A 19,807-nucleotide genomic window follows, 5' to 3' on the forward strand; every position below is an offset into this window, starting at 1 on the left:
ATATATATATATATATATATATATATATATATATATATATATATATATATGTTTAACTCATATAAAATTTATTCTCCAATTTTCAGGCAAACCTACATGTGTATTAAGATATAAGATTCATTCCAAATTGTATACTATCTCAATGAGAACATAAAAAATGATATAAATTATATATTATTTATTATAATGAGAAAAGAGAAGAGAAGTTCCTGATAAAACAATTTGTGTTGTTTTTAATTAAAGAAGTCTATAAGAATATGCTAAATATCCTGCCTTGCCAAACACAATGTTTAAATTGGAATCCTATATAACACCAGTGATTCTCAGTTATGTAGAGAAATATGTAAAAAATTTTAAACCTGAACAATCACAAGTAAGTACATAATTCAACTGACTTTATATTTGATATAATATTTTTGAATATTATATCATCTTGTATGAATAATTTAGAACAAAAGTAAGGAATATATAATATAAATATGCAAAATACTTTTGTGTTTCTCTTATTCCTTAATTATAAGAACGTTGAGTGAGAGAAAGAGAGAAAGAGAAAGATTGTTCTTATTCCAAAATTAAAAAATTTTTTAAATATATCCAGTATCTTTAGAATATTTTAAATGAAAAACTTTCAGGTATCTTTATGGGGTGGAGATGCATCCTTTCAAAATCTAGATTTACGGCTAGAGGTATTAGAAGAACAACTTAATCTTCCATTTGTTTTTGTTAGTGGCCATATACATGAATTGTTGATACACGTTCCTTGGGTAAAAATTACTTCTGAACCAATAGTTGTTACCATTAATACTATAGGTAAATAACACACAATATGAAAATTTAGAATGGAGGTTTAAAAATGTATTAAAAATGTTTAAATGTATAAAAAAATATTAAAACTCGGATAAATATTGATGACCTTATGTTTTTGCAGAGTGCATTTTAAAGTTGAAAGATGAGAACACCACAGAAAGTAGTACAACGGCTTTACAGAGGAGAAAAGAGGTGGTACAGTAAGTACCAATTTTTTATAATTAGATATAAAATATATAATTAAAAATTTCTTATTTAATAATTTAGTATTAAAAAAAATATATATATTTTTAATTTCTTACAAAATAGAGAAGAAGCTCCATCTGGATATATAAAAAGCATAGTTACAAAGGTCATTAATAATATCACTATTCATTGCAACAATCTCATCTTGAAGTATGTAGAAGAGGATATTGTGCTTAGTGTAAATGTTAGATTTTTAAGTATGCAAACTGTCGATAACAAGTGGGAACCAGCTTTTACAGGTATCTTTTTAACAATCTTTCTATACAATTATAGAGCAAAATATCATGTTGTTTATCAAACAATATAGAATTATGTTAAAGATAAAAATGTGTTAATACATATATATAATTAACGTTTAGAAGTCAACGCTCATGAAGTGATGCTTAGGAAAGTTATAACTATCCAGGATTTGACATTATGTTTGGATAAAATGAATGCATCAGGCAAGATAGAAATATATCAGGTATTATATAGTTCTTCTGCAAATCTAGATCTTGTAAAGGCCTTGAAGACAAAAAATAATAGATAAAATAGACAAAAAAGCTTTAATCTAAAAAGAAGTTAATTTATATATTAACTCAGAGATATGTGTAGGATCCCGTTTTATATCGATGCTCAATGACAATCCGCATGATTATAAAATATCATAATAATATCTCGAAGAGAGCATCTATCACGAGACTCGATCTTCATTGTGAAAAAATGGAATTTAGCGTAACCGAACAACAAGTACCGATGCTTCTCAGACTAGCGGCCTTGGTAATGGCGTTGCAAACAAAACAGTTTCCACCAAGTAAGGAGAAATCTTCCATTACTGTAGACGAGAGGGAAGATATCGTGCAAGGTTCAGTATTGTTTATGTATTGCCTTCAACAAGTTTAACTTCAATATATTATATTTTTTTAACGTTTTAGACGACATGAATCAAGTAGCGGCAACTTCTACAGATGTAGTTGGCTGGGGTGGATGGGCGTGGGACATGGTATCATCCGTTTTACCTGTTGATTGGGACAATGATTGGTCTGCTGAGCAACAAATGGCTTATTCTGGTCATACTGTACATTTAGGCCTTTACATAGATGATGCTACTCTAACATTTAAGGTATGATATGATGTATGTGTAGCACTGTTTTAATACTATAAATAACTTGGGAATGAATAATTACATTTTATGGGTTTCTACAGACTGTTGAAAGTGTCAAAGAACAACTATTCTATAAATCTCGGAAACTTAGGTACAAATCGTTGTTATCGCTTCAGTTAAACGGGGTTGTGATAGATACTTTAATTCAAGGAATTGCAATGACGACCTTCCAAGTTGGAGTGGCATGTATACGACTTTATCCGCGAGAAACATGCAGTTGTGGATATTTAGAAGTTATTGATGGTGCACAGGTAAAGTAATTTATGTTATTTTATGTTATTACTGAATTGAAGAAAATGTCTGAAGAGATAAATTATTATTATAGCCGCCTCTTTACATAATAGCTGGGAAATTGAACACTGACTATTTGAAAGATTCATTATTTGATAAAGAAGCTATAGAAAACAAAGGAAAAAAGAGAAATTACAAGCAAGGAGTAGATCATCACTTGACAACATTCACGGGTATAGTAATAGCAATCACAATAACAATAATAATAATAATAATTAATAATATTATTATTGGAAATGCTTACATATATTATTTTGTAGAAGGTAATAAAATGTTAATTTTTTTAGATGAAAAACTGTTAGAGAGATGTCAAGCGTTTGTCATGGATTATGTATATTATGTTGAATTGCCCGACGATATTACTCCCGAAAGGTTATTCGAACTTGGACCAAATTTTGAATACAGGTGTTTGAAAAATTTTGATAATTTGCATGTAAAAAGTATAAAAAAGAAAAGGTGTTTATAAATAACTTATCTTTTATAGCAATTTTCAGGAGCGCAGGATAGTAAGATATCTTGGCAGCGACTTAACAATTAGATTATGTTCTGGAATTTTCCATCGTATCGATAATATTAAACAAGCTGCAGCAAATTATGATTATGACCCCTACCTTGTAATAAAACCAGGTAAATATGTACGTGTTATAATTATTCTTTTAGTTTAATTATAATTTTACGTTAAATAAAAGTCTTAAATATAAAAATAAAAATTGTAAATTGAATCTGACAAGCTCAATCATGATTTCAGACCCTCTCGTTGACGAGCTGCCCCCAGTTACATTGGAAGAATACGAAGCACTCAAGGAGAACGTATCGATGACGGAAACAAAATTAATTTTAAAAAAGGCGTCGTTACAATTACAACTGGCAGATCATTGCGTTGCAGGCGTACCACGTCAACGTAAAATTATTGAAACTCGGGTAAGATATCCAATCTATTATATGTATATATATATATATATATTTATTTATTTATTTATTTATTTATTTATTTATTTATTTTGCTTGTTACCTCCTTTGAACATACCGCTGACCACGTTTTCTCAGACTACTCCGCCATCTCCTGCCCTTACGGATGATCCTTTTGCGACCATTGAATGTGATGAAGCAATCGCCACTATAGTTCAGCCCATGTATCCGTTTAGACTTGTGGCTTGTGCATCAAAATTGACAGAGCTATCGCCAGAAATGTTTACTCAGTGCCATGCAATTACTGACATACAAGTAAGCAACGTTATATACAATATTATCGTAAACACTTTTAATAAGACTAATCTCGACATTCTTTTACAGGTGACTGGAGCAAAAAGTCAACTCCACTTAACAAAAACTTGCAACACTTCAATAATAATGCCTTATTCAGTGGAAGCATCATCCAAGATATTGTTGTATCCTCAATATTGGCGAAATGTAGACATGGTTCAAAAGTCTTATTCGTTTCAATCTGATAGCATCACAATCACGGGCACCAAAGCAAAGATAATAGCTGCAGCCTTTATAGTAACTTCTATTTTTAATCCCATGGATATGACAAATCCACTTGTCAGCTCTACTCTTTTTAATGACGCTTGTCAGGAAAAATGTACGTATAAATACTAAACATTGCATATTTTTAAGTCGAAAAATTTAATTATTATGTTACAGATATTCTATTTCTACATGTTATATTTTAAAATGTAATTTTAAAGATTTATTTACACATTGCAGCCCCAGTATATCTAGAGTTATATCTAGAGAATATAAACTGCAAGAATGTTTCATCTTCAGTCACGGTATCAAACGAAGTGAACATAGATTCTGTAAAAATATTTGCTTTCAATGATTCGCAGCAAGCCTTTATCCTTTCAGGTCCAGAAAATCGTGGTGAAAGGTTTGTACGTGTATCTTAATAATGTACACGACAAAGTTTAAAAAGTTTTAAATAATCTTGTATCTTTTTATTTTCAGTGATATGGGAAATGTACCACTTTTATCTATTGTGGTTCAGTTTCCTAAAAATATAGAATTGCAGACGCATCCACCGCTTACTTCGTTTAAAATAGCCGAGATCAGAGCTTCATTAGACCCGCTTTTCTTCGAATGGCTAGAATATCGTCCTACTTATCACAAATTCGAAAGTGCGCATGTACCACGTTCAGATAGCCAACAGATGCTCATCGAAGGTACATCATCTGATACGGGTACACGGAAGAAAACGTTCCCGAGTCTGCACGAAAGCGTACACAGTTCGTCGGATAAAGAGAAGAAAAGATCAGCTATAACGGAGAAGTCGAAAACGTTACGGAACGATGAAACGCAAAAGAAAAGTGAATCTAAGATGGAAGATGAACAACAGGTATCAAAATCTATACACACTCGTATTTGTAGATATATATGTACATTTATTTACATATTATATTAGCGATTGCGTAATTTATTATTATTTTTTTTTATTTATTGCTGTAGCGAGATAATCTTTTAATTCTTTTTATATAATATTGATGTTACGTAGCATTAAAGTTAAAGGAGACATGATCTGTGATAGAACTTACAGAAATCCGGAATATTGGTCAGATTGGCAGAGTTGTATTCGTGGTGGTGCAGTCTTGTGCTGAGTGGATATATTGGACATATTGTTATTTATATACCATCCAATACTATGAGTGGTATTGGCGCTGATGGTAAATATTGTAATCATACGCAGAACAAAAAAAAGAGGTAGAAATCAGATAAAAATCACTTTTAAATTTATCGAAAGATTTGTTCTCGCTACTGGTTTCCGCCTTTTTTGATAGATATTTTTACGGATTATATCTTATTTTTAAAAAATAATAAAATATATTACAAGGCATAGAACAGGCCAAAGAAAGAGCTCTGGTAGAAAATCAAGATTTGCAAATAATGATAGTAAAATTACCAAGTCTTCTCATACATTCATCTAATCTGAACGCTGAGATGCTTAGCCCACATCTACGGAATCTCCCTGTTAAATTACCAGAATCTATGTGGACCTATCGTAAGTCTGTTTATTATATTACTATATATTATATTATATTATATCATATTACTGTAAATTATATTACTATGTACAGTATATAAACAATATCTTATTATTATTCTGATTATCGTAGGAATACAAAGCTTCCCGTGGACATTAAGTCTTATTGACTTTCATTGCTACACCTTACAACAACAAACACAAAAGAACTTTATAAAAAAAGTTACACTGAATGCTACAGTAGCTCTCACTACTAAAACGGCTGCAACACAATCGAACACGCTCACTGCGTTAAGCGTTTGTGTACATATTGATAATTCTCCTATCATTGTTTCAGTTTCGGAAGAACAGGTATCAATTTTATAGGTTATTTATATTATATTTATACTCTGGTTATTTATATTATATTTATACTATATTTATATTATATTATATTTATATAATTATTTATATTTATATTATATTTATATATTATGTAGTATACGGATATATCGTAAATTTTTTAAAATATTCTTTTATATGTTCTAGGTTATTTTTATGAGCAACATAGCATTAGATATCATGAAGATTTTGCGACCTCTGTGTGATACCCGTGAGAACAAAATGATTATACCACAAATAAACAATGAGACGCAAGTTGTTCTCCCTGTTATACCACAAACTCCGTCCAGCCCAACTCAAATAATATATCCGGAAGACACAACTACTAATTCAACTATATCTACAACGAAAGACGACTTAGGATATGGTGAGTTAAACGCACTCATCTTATATATATGCTTGCTTTCGAAATTAATACATGTGCGTAATTCTTATAGAGAAGGATGGCTTAGTTCTAACAGCGTGGATTCAGTGGACTATAACGAAAGTAACGACCAAATTATACATCATGGGGCAAGCGAATATGTCTTCTCTAAAATTAATGTTGGAATTAGAGGATATTATAACATCCTTGGATCTACAATCGGTTTATATGCAACTAAAAAGTAAAATAACAACTGCAACGATATTCCACTACGTTAGGTAAATTAACTTCTACAAAATATTTGTACATATATATTACCAACTTTGTGAATATACAGCAGAACATTTTTTAAAGATTTTTATCATATCTTTTTTCTAGATATAGTTCTAATATTTATAGAGAATTATTTTATTATCTCTATATATAGAATTATTATATATATGTTATTATATGAATTATTATATATATGTCTATATAATATTTTTGCTATTTAGTTTGACTACAATTTTTATAAAATACTTTGCTGTAATTTGATAGAAGCCCATATGCATTACATTGGGATGTTGGTGAATATGCCGGGCTAGTACTTTGTGGAAGAGAAGATAACTTGGAGAAAGTCGATGATTCTGGTTTCGTGAGTTTTACGCTTACCCGTGCAAAATCAGGAAACGTGTACACGCGTTGGGGCACTCACAAACGTCACAAGTCTCAAAAGGTAAATTATTCTTTTAGTATATTCCATTTTAATCAAATCACAATGAAATGTACAATTAATTACAAATTAGCGATAACTTTCTTTGATATTCCCACATTTATATTTAGAAAGAGTTGCTGATCGACTCTACATTATCTACAAATGGCTACATCTCTGAAATACTGATAAAAATGCAGATGGTCGACGTAATCTTACCGCTTAGTCTAATTAGCAAGTATACTCAATTGATAAAACCTTTTACATGCTTGAGTTCATCCGTTGAGAAAAGCGCGGAAGTAACTCGTAGTAAAAGTATGGCAACGCCATTAATCGATATAACCAATCTGAGTAATGAATCATTACCATTGATACATTTGGAGTTCAAAGGCTTTCGACTCATGATGCCAGCCTCAACCGACGCAAATAAATTGCAATATGATTTACTGATGCTCCAGGTTACAAAGCGTTGTTTTTGAATATCTTAATAATTTATTGGCGATTCAGATAATTTATCATTATCTTTTTCGATATTACAGTTGGACGGAATTCGTATTACACCTGATGCGGAAAATCCAATCTGTAGAACTCCGTTACGAACTGACATATATCAACTGGCTGCTCAAACAAATATATTGAATGTACCAGGTTCTGCTGTAGAAGATCGTCAGTATCAAATTAACATTAAAGGGGTGTGTGTATACACTACTACGTGGAAGAATTATCAGCTAAGTATCAATAAGGTTCGTTACCAAAAAGCGTTATTATTTGAAAATCTCGAAAACATATATCATTTATATTCGCATATATTTGTATATTTTATACTCAATCTAAACTCTTATGAAAAATAAGATTTCTTGAGTTGCATCAATACTAATTTTTAGTAGTTGTATGCTATTGATGGTACTTTTTATCTTTATGCTTTTAGAGAATGTCTCAATCATATTTGTATACGATGAATGAGAATCCTGCATTGGAATGGAATAAACTGGGGAATGGTAGTAGTTTGGATCCATATTTTTCTACATCTCCTGTGTTGACAAAGTATGTAATTAGAAGTTGCATGTACGATATGTTTAAGATATTTTTATTTTAATACTTAATTTCAGATTTGATCTCTGCTTGATTATTGCGCCTGCTGTCATGTTTAAAACGAACACGATAGTCTGTGGAAGCGCTATAGAAGTGAATTGCATTACAGACATAGAATTAACAATAAATTTAGATCAAATTAAATTGATTTCAACTCTCAATAATGAGTTTAAAACATTATTGTCCGGAAGTTTCGAGAATATAGAAGATAGAAATAATTCTAACAATACAGCTCAAAAATTTTCTTCGGGATTTCAAAATACAAAATCTATCGGCTGGCTAAAGCAGACATCGGATGATTCAGATCTCGATTTCGCAAAAGACAGTGGTGTCGATTTTGAAATGTCCAGTATGCATTCGACAATAATTGTAAGTTATTATTATACATTCATAAAATATAAAATGTAAACATGGTAATGTTATTCATTTCAAAACTAATAATCCTTTTGTATCAGGGAAGACCTACAGGTGCTGAAACTATGATGTTTCTACCCTTTGAATTTTTAGTAAATTGCGGGAAAATAACATTTATTCTTTACGAAGTTCAGAACACATTCCTTGATTTAGAGAATGACGTAGTAAGCAATAGTCACATAATTCAGCAATATTACAGTTCGACTATCATATTTCAATTGCTGTTTAAATATTTATTATTCTTATAGGATATACCAAAAACTGACAGCGAAGATGACAACGATAATGCAAAACAGCCATTACTTTATTTAATGATTAATCAACCGAATATTTACTTCTCTCAACAATATTTATCTAAAAAGATACAGGTACGCGTTATCACATATTTATTTATAAAGAATACTTATCTATAAAGAATAATAATACTTGTAACTTTACTGCTTAAATATATATTCTTCATTTCCATTAATGATATTTTATAATTTGCAGGTATCTTGTTTCGACGTAACGATAGCACTTGGCGATACACAAAATTTGAATACAGTACCGACTGGAAAGGATTTCAAAATTTACATGATAGAAACGAAACACGGTGATCCACATCCAGACACGGGTATCCCGCCTTCTTTCGCAACTGTAAAGTCCGAAACGATTCTAGGCAAAAATCGTCAGTTCTTCATTGAGATGGGACGACCGACAAAAGTTCATCTTTCGTTGTCTCGTCTCAATAAACTTTACAATATACAAAACAAGGTATTTTATATATGAGACAGATTCCATATATGTGAGATTTCATATATGTGAAGTATGTTTTTTAACTTGTACATTTCACAACAATTAATTCAATTTTATGTTTTATCAGGTATTATCGTGTTTTATTAGGGGCGACGTTGCAACGCAAGTGCCTACAGATGGAAAAGAGGCTGTGCACGCGGATTCTCCAAATTTGGCGATATCGACAAAGTCGAGGAAATTCAGTGTACCTGATTTACATTTAAGTACAAGACAGATTGTGCTGTCCTTAAAGACTGACTCCGGAGCAGAAATTATCGGCAGTTTGGCGTCATTGAATGGAAGCCTTTCGACACTTTCGAGACCGGACAGGATATATTCGAACTTATCCGTAGATTCGTTCATTATATCTGCGATATTAAATGGCAACATTAAAGTGCTGTTGAACCCATGGTGTTGCAACATAACGACCTGCTTACTTTGGGAATCTTCGTATAGTACTGAAGTCATTCCACAAATACAAATACAGGCTGACAGTGAAAGTCTGTATCTTGACTTCGGGCCGGACCAGATAAAAATTATAAAAATGGTTATGCAAGATTGTCAATTGCTTTTAAATGAATTTGCCTCCTTCTCTGAGGGCGAAAATAAAGACGAGAAGCAAATTGTACTGTCGACTGAACAGCATTATAAAGATGATCTCAAGGCCGGTGCATTCCAATTTATCGACGGCACTGCAGACGAATTACCCTTTCCGTATCAAGTTAGTTAACGATTACTTAAAACTGGAATAAAACTTAAAGTAGAGAGCACCTAATTTTTTTTTTTTCATTACAGGTAGTATTCTTTACCTATCCTCAGCAAGCGATGGCTTGGAGATATCCGCAACCGCGAACGTTAACAAAGATACACGTGTCTCCTGTGCCGTTTGAAGTAAGTCATAATACTAGTCATTTATCAAATTGATAAATAATCTTTTCTTCCATTTCAGAATTATGCTACGGTACTTTTGCACTTTTTAATTTATTTTATATTATTGTTATACAGACAGCGAATATCGAAGGTGACTACATCGATAAAGTTCCCTGCGTTGTTGAGTACTGGAGCGACAGTCATATATCGTATCAACGTTATGCCGATTTCTACTTGTCGGAGACTGATTCCTACCGGTTGGATCTGCCGGAGAAGGCACCGGCGCGAGCAGTGGCTTGCGTATGGCGTGTGGTTATATTGTCCAACGATAAACGACCTATGTCGAAGAGTGTCGTATCCGCCCGCGCGCTCGCGGCCTGCTTGCGCATCGATTCTTACTTCAATTCCTTGATAATACCGAACATACAGATCGCCTTGAATATCGGCGTGCTTCATGTGTCTTTGTACAATCATATTGATACGACTGTATACAACAGCTTGCCGCCACCGTTGGACAGATATACATTGAACGGGAAAATCCCTGAAATACAGTGTTTCATGTCCGTGGAACAGAAAGGAGCCGTTTTGGTACTTAACAAGTGGATAGATGACTCCGTGCTGCTCGATGTCGGTGGTACTCTGAGCGTACACGTGTTGGACTATAGTCATCTGTCTATGCAAGAAGTGTTGGACTCTTTAGAAGGAAGATTCCAGTTGTCTTTGTCGGATAAGGTAGACACGTCGTTAACGTGCAACCCGTTTACGCTAAAATTCGGCCCGGCAATAACTCACACCCTCGCGGTCTCTGCCCAACTATGGCTAGCGTCCTTCGATGAAGAAAAAAAGAACGTAATCGTTTTGACGCGTTACGTAATCGCCAACGATAGTAATATACTGATTCGCTTCGGACAGAGCGGCACAGGAGACAGCATACTGCTCGAGAGTAAGCAATGCAACTTTTACTCGTGGCGGCAGATAGGCAATCAGATGATACGGATATCGATCGAGGAGAATGCCTGGGTATGGAGCCGACCTTTCTCTGTCAATAAGGACGGAGTCCAAGTGGTGGAGTTCAATAATTCGACGATCAACACGGCGATCTTCGTGAACGTCACGTCGCTTTCCGCCACGCAAAAACTAGTGACGTTCTCGGGGCAACTTATGATCTCCAATCAATTAATCGACAATTTTGAGATGAGATTGGTCACGTACGAAGCAGAGGTCGGCTCCAAGGTAACGGTTTCCAAGGAAGTGTATCTCATACCGGGCAAGAGCTTCCCATCGTCCATCATGCTTGAAAATAACAAGAAGATGGCTATGCGGCTGCGTTTCACGAACTTAACGCACTTATCTTGGACCGGAGACATTCCTCTGCAACCTAACATCAAGTGGGGTCAGCCTTGGCTCGTGAAGGTGCCATTGCAAGAGCGTGGTCAATTCCTGAGTATCTGGGTGCGAATAGTAACGCAGACGATACAAGATAAGCCAAAGATCCTCGCTGTACTCAGCCCACTTTACATGATCCGATCGCATCTACCGGTACCAGCTAAAGTCCAGATGGAGACGCCGTCTCTGAAGATGTCGTCGAGTACGACGATAAACGGTCGCGGCGAGTGTCAGCAACTGTATTGTCCCGGCACGTTTGAGCATTTTCATCAGTTGACGTTCCAACTGGAATCCGGTGTCTCCGCGTCGAATCCTTACGTGCCGCTGTCGTACAGTTCCGTGGACCAACGCAAGTTCTTTCGAAGACCTGATGTCGAAGACATCGATAAGATCCTGCGAGATCTTAAAGATCGGAAGGACGAAATACCGTGGCCGTTTCAGGGAGACGACTCTGAGGAATGGATATCCGCAGAACAGCCACAGACACATGTGCAGGTGAAGTATCAGGACGCGGGTTTGGTCTCCAGCACACTGCTGCTAGAGCTACAACCTTGGTGCTTTGTGATGAACTCGCTAGGCTGTCACATCTCTTTAGTGTCGGAAGACACGGAGCTCTGTCAGATTCCGCACTACGGCATAGTTACGCCGCCCAAGCTGGAAGGCACGTTTCACCTGGGCGTCGGGATCGGCGACACGTACTACACGTCCCAGGCGTTGCAGTTAACGCGACCCGACTGGAGTCAAAGCTTCTACATGCCTCGAATCGGTGGTCTTATACCAGTCGAGGGTAATATTAAGACATCCGTTGATTGCGGCATGAGCATCTCTCTACTGAGCATCAATTCCTCCATGCACGAAGATATGCGTCTGGTGCGCGTCACGAGCAGTCACGTAATTGCTAATCTGACGTCTCAGGAATTGTGCGTGGCCACACTCGCGGTGCACGAGGAAGCAAACGGCCTGCAATTACCCTACGACCTCACTCCTTACAGTCTGAATATTTCACCATCAGAGGATCAGAAGCAGGGCACCCCGATCGTGCAGTGGTATACATTGTATACGGAAAGCAACGTCGAACCGCTCGTGCTGTATATATCCTTCAGTCTGGGTCACAGATGGTCCTGTCCGATCAGAGTAGACCAAGCTATGAGCCGCAGGTCCGTCACGATTCCAAACGGCTGCGCCTCCATGCCGGTGATTGTGACGACACAAGAGGACAAGGGCACCACGTTCATCGTGGTGCACACCGATAACCATCCACAACTGTTGATCGAGAACGCCTGCTGCTTCAAGATCTTGCTAGGCCAAGCCGACGAGAGTAGCAACGAGATCTTATCGGATAGCGCTCACTTCACGTGGATATGCGAAGTCGACAGTGGAGCGACGTCTCATTACTCGCTTCCCTGCGTCAGCAATCGACTGCCCGACACCGCGGTTCCAAACGCGTCGAACGTATTGCTGTTCTCCACCATACAGCCGCCGTACGATCAACCAACGGCGAGAGCGGACTTAAAGTGGTCCAGAGGAGTAAATTTGTCTGCGTTGTCGTCCACACCGATAGATCAGTATTTGCGATTACCATCATACGGCGATGTGAAGCTCATAATGCAGAGTCGCTGTTATACGATTCACATTAGTATCGTACCCATCTCCCAAGTGGAAGTGTCCGCTCAAGACATCAGAAGCAGATTGCTACGTAAGAAAAGCACGGCGAAAGACCACGACGGGACGACACATGGTCCTGCTTCGTTGAAGAGAGCGGAAGAGGATAAGATATTATCCCACATACAGAGTACAAGCAGCTCGACATCGCTAACGAGTTTCTTTTCGGCTCAAGAAGATCTTTTGCCTGTAGAACCTGTTCTTCCTTCGCTGTCGAGCTCGAAACAATTGATCTCAAAGATAACGGACGAAAAAGCTTCCACTGAGGACAATCAAACGCGACCAGCTTACGAGATTAATCCAGCTAATCCCAAAGAAGGCTCCGTTACAGTTTACTTGCGCTCTTGCACTATCGTTATTCTCCACGACGTCAACGAGAATGCACAGAGAATCGAAGTAGCGAGTTTGTCCATGACAGATTTAGTCGTTACCGTAAACTCGAGAGCCAGATTCATCAATCTGTGTTGCTACATAGGCGACCTTCAGTTAGATAATCAACTGTTCGATCAGGGTGGTTTTGATTTTCCAGTGGTGCTAATAAGTCAGAATCCATTGCCAAGCAGGGAGATGGTGTTCTACAGTAATAATTGTCTAATAACGAATATGGAACAGATCAAACGGGATTCTTTGATAGCCATCGAGTACGCTTGGGAGGTGAACGGAAACATGATAGGTAAATATTTTAATATAATTATAAGATATATACATCTACAGTTGTGTGTATGTGTGTGCGTATACTAATGATAATAATATATATTTCTCTGCTGCAGCGTCAAAGGAATATCGCATGAAAATCGCGCCTATCAGCGCATATATCGAGGACACGTATATAACGCAGTTGTTGGATTACGCGACATCGATGATACCGCCGCGTCTGATACTGAGCGATAGCCCTAAAAGAATGCAAACAGTAGCCGTGTCGAACGCAGCGTATATACCGGATTACATTATGATCGACTCGAAAATTTTAAGCAGACCATTGCGACTGCAGAACTTCGTGATAGAACCGTTGTCCATCTTATTAAGCGTTCACACATCTGTGCGACTATACGTCGCCTTGGATCATTCCCCATTATATTTTGGCATTTTCGAAAGGAAGAATCTACTCACCACCCCATATAGACTTGGCAACGCGCTTACGATGCATTATTTATCTGGAGCTATATTCGGAGCAGGTCGGTCACATATTCATATTCGAATACTTATTAAACTTTGTTTAAAGCTCCTGTTTCCTTGTGGCAATTATTTGATTGACTTATTTAAATAATGATTATTTAATTAATTGTGTTGAATTATAATTATTGATTTGATTTGGATTATGATGTCAGAAATCGTGTGTGTATTCTATTGCAAGAAACAAATTCATGGATTTCTTTTGCATTCAGTATAATTTGATACGACTATAAAGATCAATGAGAAGAATAATTGAATGTGATGAATGAAATAGCGAAATATTATTTGTTTGATGCGACTACAGGCTGGGTGGTCGGATCGTTAGAGATACTTGGGTCACCCGGAGGTTTGGCACAAGCTCTTGGATCTGGTCTCAGAGATTTCGTATCACTTCCATTCCAAGGACTGTTACAAGGTCCATGGGGTTTCATCGTTGGTATCACACACGGTTCAGCCAGTTTGATGAAACACGTGACAGCAGGTACAGCAACTAACGGTGTATACTTCTCGCTTATTTCGAGCACTTAAACGTATACGATTAAACATTTTGATTCATTCACAGGTACTGTGAATTCCGTAACGAAACTGGCATCCAGTGTCGCACGGAATTTAGACCGGTTAACGTTGGACGAAGAGCACTTACAACGACAAGAGGAGTCGCGCAGAATGCGTCCTCAAGGCATGGCGCAGGGACTTTACCAAGGCTTGACTGGTCTTGGAATGAACTTACTCGGTAATCATTTCTTTCTAACAAAAATAGCATCATTGTGCTGTATGCAGACTAATTGTTCATTATCAATCAGCGGCTGTTGCTGGCTTGGCACATCATCCTTTACAGCAAGTGTGGTCGGGCGAGGCAACGACTAAGAGTTTAGTTACTGGTGTCGGTCTTGGTCTGGTCGGCGTCGTGACCAAACCACTGAGTGGTGCTGCAGAACTAGTTGCTCTCACAGGTCAAGGACTCTTACAAGGAGCTGGATGGAACTCATTGCCCACGGTAAACCTAAGCGTTTTATAAGCGTTTCATAAGCATTTCCCAAGTATTCTTTTATAATTTGATCATAATTTCTATTATCGTAATCTGATCTTTTTATAGCCACGTCAAAGGCCAATAGTGCAATATACCACTGGCAATAATAGCACATCCGTGAGATACACGTGGCGTTTGTCATCTCTACTCGAGCACAGTCACGACAGTATTCTTCACGTGACCAGCGCGGATCACGTAATTCATCAAGGTAGCAATCGCGCGGTTACGCTCGTTCTCACACGGCAAGCTTTATTGCTGGTGAATATGGCGGAAGACAGTGTGGAAAGAATATTCTCGCTGAAAGAACTGACTAGCGTTGATCATATCACGGAATCGACGATGCTGTGCTTGTATTGTCCACCAGTTGCGACGCAATCCAGCAGATCGTTATCACCAGCTGAGCACGAGGTAAAACTTGGATAAATCTAACAAAAATGAATGAGCTTAACATTCGCTAAGTATAAGTCACGCAAAACGTAAAGATGAACTTGTCATTCGTTTTTTCCTCTTTCAGATGGACCAAGAAATGAGGGCGCGAGTTGCAGAGTATGTGCGGACGAGCAGCACCGGTTTAGCCAGTGTGTCAACTAATAGTGACAAGCAATCTGACACCTTTGAAAAAGTATCTCCTCATCCGGAACATACACTTACATTTTATGTCTGTCCGGACACCCGTAATTACTTGCTGTCGTTGTTCAACATTGCCAAACGACAAAATCAGGGTTTTGGTTTTGCTGTTTTGTAATAAGATAAATTTTCAGTCAGTTGCAATTAAGCAAGCGCACACAATGACTAGAGCGAATATTCCATATAATTCGATTGATCAAATTAAGTACATTCGATTTCAACATGACTCTTGGATACACTGAAACGAATTTATCGATATCTTTGGAAATTTTATGTATTTCGAGTTTACAAAACCATACACGTGGAAACAGTATTACCATGTGAATTAGAGATTCGAAAATACCGAAGTAAACGTAATCAAGATTAACAAAAATTATAGAAAGCTCCTTTTTAGAATAACTAACGGTAAGATTTGAAGAGGCAAATAAGGAGCAAACACGGATGTCTAGTGCTATTAAATACTAATATTTCTTTTATATAATATTAATATGATAATGGGGGGATAATTATGTCCAGCATGTCAAACGCACGTATCGGAATTTTTCTTCGATTAATTTGCCTCTTCAAATCTTACTTAGTTATCAAGATTCAAGTTATCAAGTTAGTAATCAAGATTCTAAGCTTTCGTACTTTTTTTTTGGAGAGGTCCGTTTCTATTTTTATTAAAATATATCGCACATATATATTAACGCTTTCGTTTTACTTAAAAACCATTTATCACGAGTTTATGATGTATGGATTTTATTGTAAATTCAGCATATGAGTTAAGTAAAAAACATAAATTGTATAAAATATTTACAGAGCGTTATTTATACTAATTCTTGCAAAAACGTACAAATTAAAAAAACATGCTAAACTTTATTTATAAATGATCATATATGATATACGATACATATATGTGTACGAAAGATAAAAACAAATTTTTATAAACTGACTTTATATGAACATGTATTTATATTACGTGCCAAAAATATTATGAACGACTCTATCATCATTGGAATTGTTATGAATCATATAATATTGCGATGTAATAATTTAATGTTGTAATAATATATTTTACATATTGTGCATATATAAAAAATTTAATAAGTAATAAATTAAACAAGATTGAGATATATGGCAAGTAACTAACATATTCTTACAAAATCTTTTAATAAAATATCAGAATATCTGATATAATTATGTGATAAGAAAATAATACAATCTAACGTTTCGGAATATCTTTATATACTTAAAATATTGTCATGAACCCGTTCCACGTCGCTTGATTTGTAACAATGTCCACAAGAATTGCATTGACTATTTTCAATAGATAACAATACTTTTCTACATATCACATGTTTGCAAGGCAGTCTATAAAGAATACTATCACTACAACATTTACAATTGTTCGATATGTTGTGTAATTCCACTTTTTCTGATGCGCTAAAGCGTTTAATATTTGTTTCTTTAAACAGAGCATTTATCCTATTGTCTGAAATAATCTCTATATCATTTGGCAGTTTTTCCGATTTGTTATCATTACAGTTGCGAGAATTATTAGTGGTTGATGGAGAGGCAATTAAATTTTTCACAACTTGTTTCGAGTTAGAGTAAACATTGGCAGTGGTTCGTTTCGGGCATGTGATAACAGCTGGTAGTTTATGGCAATATTTTTTTGTTCGTTGTGTGTCATTTGTCATTTGCTTGTGTACATTCAATTTGGCATCTTCATTGGTCCTTTTTAGTGAGTTCTTGTTTAATACACACCTTGGTATTTCAAGTATTCTCCTGTCTCTCATTACAATCGAGGATGGAGCACGGCCCAAAACTCTGGGCATATTTTTTATTTCATCCGAATTGCTATTCTCCAATAGAAATTTGTCAATTCTTAACTTCAAAGCAGTAGCCATGATTGGTCTCCGTTCTTCATTGAAGGGAACAGCAGTGAATGGATCTGATACTGGTCTACCCCAAACTGCTTCATGCTGTTCATGCTTTTCTAATGTAGTTTGATCTATTATTTTACCACTAGGCAATATAATTGGTTGAGTCATCATCTCGCATGTAATTGGATCTAAGAAATGTTCAGGAATTTCCAGAGATATCTGATTTTTCTGCCTTAAAATACAAACATATTCATATTATACATACATGCATATATATATATATATAAATAAGTGCATAATAAATTATATATAGTTAAAAATACCTGTTGGTTATTATATTGTCTGGAGTATTTATAAAGTTAGTACTACTCTTGCATTCTGTTACAAAGGTGTTTTGATGGTTGTACCATAATGTATACACACTTGCTACAACATCTTTTCCACAACGTGGTGATACCGTTCCCCATACTTCAATCCTTGCTAATGCTGGTACTGAATTTTCTGTTTTACATATAGTGATACGTAAACTATGAGTATTTGCAGTAAAGTACCGCATGGATACTTTAATGTAACGTTTTAAGAAATTTGCTGGAGCAAAGATTTGTTTGGAATCAATGTCTGCCGGATGAAACAATAGTCCAGCATCTCGAGAGCTTAAATAACCATTGGACAATAAAGTATACGGAGTGTTCCCATCATTGGTATTTTTGGAGTAAAGTCGAAAGCCTGATGACTTCTGTGATCCAACAGATGGCCAAATTAATATATGATTTATTTGTATGTTACAAAGAAATGTGATGTCAATGTGAATTGGTGGTTTGATGCAAGAATACGCCAGGAAACCTTTGCGAGAACCACTTATCAAATTGGTTACTTCGTATCCTTCTGTACTAACATTACTGCATTCAATTTCTGGACGTAACCGAGGATCACAAAAATTGAAAAGCATCTTCTGTTTGTTCGTAAATCGATAATAGCATTATAATATCAAAGAGTACTTTGCATGCACTATTAATCAATGTCCACTATCTTTACTGAAGAATTGAGCACATAACTGCGTTTGCTCACGCACTGAAAATGTAGACTAAAGTCTACGTGGCACACGGTGCTGGATGGAAAAACTCTGTTATGATTGGTGCATTTCTGAAGATGGATGGTAATGTACCAATCAAAACAGAATATTTCTATCCCCAGCAAGCTATCCAGCACGAAACAAGCATCGTGTGCCACTGGCTTAAGGATCTACACATAGACCGGTATTCATAGTCAGATCTTATATTTAAGATTGCTTAAGTTCATCTTTAGATACTCCGTAGCCAATGAAATAACCCGTACATCATCTGAAGATAAACTTAAGCGGTCTTAAATATAAGATTTGACTATAAATATCAGCCATAGACGTAGGAATATCTGGACAGAGCGTAAAATATTTTTATGGGCGCAGAATATGAAGTCAGCGTGGTGAGGGGAAATCTTCGTCGCGGCTATCTTTGCTGATCAAAAGTGACATATATATGTGGGAGTTTTTTAATTCATCGATGGATCCATCGCATGATGCGTAAATACAGCGAAACACTGCATTTGCACATCATGCGATGGATCCATCGATGAATTAAAAAACTCGACCTATATTTCAGTGGCTACTAGTGCTACTAGTCATCTAAACAGAATACGTTGAGTAACGACATCTATACCTAAAATTTAAATTCTAAACCGCGTATTCGGAAGTTGCTGCAAAGATAACCATTTGGCCATGAAATGGCGCGACAAAGATCTATCTTTGAATATATTGTTTTCTAACATAGTATAATCAATTTATGCATGAATTAAAACAGTAGATTAATACATTAATTAATTTCTAGAAAAAAGTAAATAAATATAATTGTGAATTTATTATTATTATTATTATTATTAATTTATTATGATTATTATATTATTATTATTTATGCAGGTAAAATACATCGATCTAAGTAAAATATCCTTTACCATCTTCCAAACAACCACGTAAAA

General features: G+C 35.8%; 2 protein-coding genes across 5 annotated transcripts in view; one reads left to right on the plus strand and one right to left on the minus strand.

The window, feature by feature from the left end:
* LOC116854031 (vacuolar protein sorting-associated protein 13B) overlaps nucleotides 1-17,044 on the plus strand; it is an 18,679-nt gene extending 1,635 nt beyond the window's left edge. The window contains exons 2-39 of one of the 4 annotated variants that reach the window (XM_032835496.1): nucleotides 87-373; nucleotides 633-810; nucleotides 929-1,007; nucleotides 1,117-1,292; nucleotides 1,413-1,516; nucleotides 1,648-1,897; nucleotides 1,968-2,155; nucleotides 2,239-2,448; nucleotides 2,523-2,661; nucleotides 2,776-2,893; nucleotides 2,973-3,115; nucleotides 3,237-3,409; nucleotides 3,536-3,712; nucleotides 3,782-4,070; nucleotides 4,196-4,358; nucleotides 4,436-4,823; nucleotides 5,013-5,148; nucleotides 5,316-5,483; nucleotides 5,599-5,816; nucleotides 5,994-6,213; nucleotides 6,284-6,488; nucleotides 6,748-6,925; nucleotides 7,033-7,359; nucleotides 7,441-7,644; nucleotides 7,830-7,945; nucleotides 8,011-8,362; nucleotides 8,449-8,571; nucleotides 8,656-8,775; nucleotides 8,897-9,160; nucleotides 9,270-9,902; nucleotides 9,977-10,072; nucleotides 10,187-13,772; nucleotides 13,870-14,274; nucleotides 14,577-14,753; nucleotides 14,835-15,005; nucleotides 15,076-15,269; nucleotides 15,369-15,710; nucleotides 15,817-16,047. In XM_032835496.1, the coding sequence (XP_032691387.1) occupies nucleotides 287-373; nucleotides 633-810; nucleotides 929-1,007; nucleotides 1,117-1,292; nucleotides 1,413-1,516; nucleotides 1,648-1,897; nucleotides 1,968-2,155; nucleotides 2,239-2,448; nucleotides 2,523-2,661; nucleotides 2,776-2,893; nucleotides 2,973-3,115; nucleotides 3,237-3,409; nucleotides 3,536-3,712; nucleotides 3,782-4,070; nucleotides 4,196-4,358; nucleotides 4,436-4,823; nucleotides 5,013-5,148; nucleotides 5,316-5,483; nucleotides 5,599-5,816; nucleotides 5,994-6,213; nucleotides 6,284-6,488; nucleotides 6,748-6,925; nucleotides 7,033-7,359; nucleotides 7,441-7,644; nucleotides 7,830-7,945; nucleotides 8,011-8,362; nucleotides 8,449-8,571; nucleotides 8,656-8,775; nucleotides 8,897-9,160; nucleotides 9,270-9,902; nucleotides 9,977-10,072; nucleotides 10,187-13,772; nucleotides 13,870-14,274; nucleotides 14,577-14,753; nucleotides 14,835-15,005; nucleotides 15,076-15,269; nucleotides 15,369-15,710; nucleotides 15,817-16,047 (11,328 nt within the window). In that variant the 5' untranslated portion in view covers nucleotides 87-286. Of the gene's footprint in view, nucleotides 1-86; nucleotides 374-632; nucleotides 811-928; nucleotides 1,008-1,116; nucleotides 1,293-1,412; nucleotides 1,517-1,647; nucleotides 1,898-1,967; nucleotides 2,156-2,238; nucleotides 2,449-2,522; nucleotides 2,662-2,775; nucleotides 2,894-2,972; nucleotides 3,116-3,236; nucleotides 3,410-3,535; nucleotides 3,713-3,781; nucleotides 4,071-4,195; nucleotides 4,359-4,435; nucleotides 4,824-5,012; nucleotides 5,149-5,315; nucleotides 5,484-5,598; nucleotides 5,817-5,993; nucleotides 6,214-6,283; nucleotides 6,489-6,747; nucleotides 6,926-7,032; nucleotides 7,360-7,440; nucleotides 7,645-7,829; nucleotides 7,946-8,010; nucleotides 8,363-8,448; nucleotides 8,572-8,655; nucleotides 8,776-8,896; nucleotides 9,161-9,269; nucleotides 9,903-9,976; nucleotides 10,073-10,186; nucleotides 13,773-13,869; nucleotides 14,275-14,576; nucleotides 14,754-14,834; nucleotides 15,006-15,075; nucleotides 15,270-15,368; nucleotides 15,711-15,816 lie in introns of those variants that run through there. The other 3 variants (XM_032835497.1, XM_032835498.1, XM_032835499.1) reach the window with 3 other exon arrangements.
* On the minus strand, nucleotides 16,188-18,883 carry LOC116854034 (RING finger protein 37). The gene is made up of 2 exons (XM_032835506.1): nucleotides 18,121-18,883; nucleotides 16,188-18,029 (listed from the first exon to the last, which is right to left on the minus strand). Exons 1-2 carry the CDS (start codon nucleotides 18,744-18,746, stop codon nucleotides 17,153-17,155), a joined length of 1,503 nt encoding a protein of 500 aa, XP_032691397.1. The 5' UTR covers nucleotides 18,747-18,883; the 3' UTR covers nucleotides 16,188-17,152.
* Nucleotides 18,884-19,807: the final 924 nt, after the last annotated feature.

This window comes from Odontomachus brunneus, unplaced genomic scaffold (assembly GCF_010583005.1).
Source record: "Odontomachus brunneus isolate Ranch 3 - 2012 unplaced genomic scaffold, Obru_v1 Obru_scaffold_007, whole genome shotgun sequence".
Classification (NCBI taxonomy): Eukaryota; Metazoa; Arthropoda; class Insecta; order Hymenoptera; family Formicidae; genus Odontomachus; species Odontomachus brunneus.

Bases quoted from the DNA above. Each gene is read 5' to 3' on its own strand.
- LOC116854034 (XM_032835506.1), bottom strand. From the start codon at position 18,746: ATGCTTTTCAATTTTTGTGATCCTCGGTTACGTCCAGAAATTGAATGC. The intron at 18,030-18,120 runs GTATTTTTAACT...TTGTATTTTAAG, and splicing joins GACAATATAATAACCAACAG to GCAGAAAAATCAGATATCTC.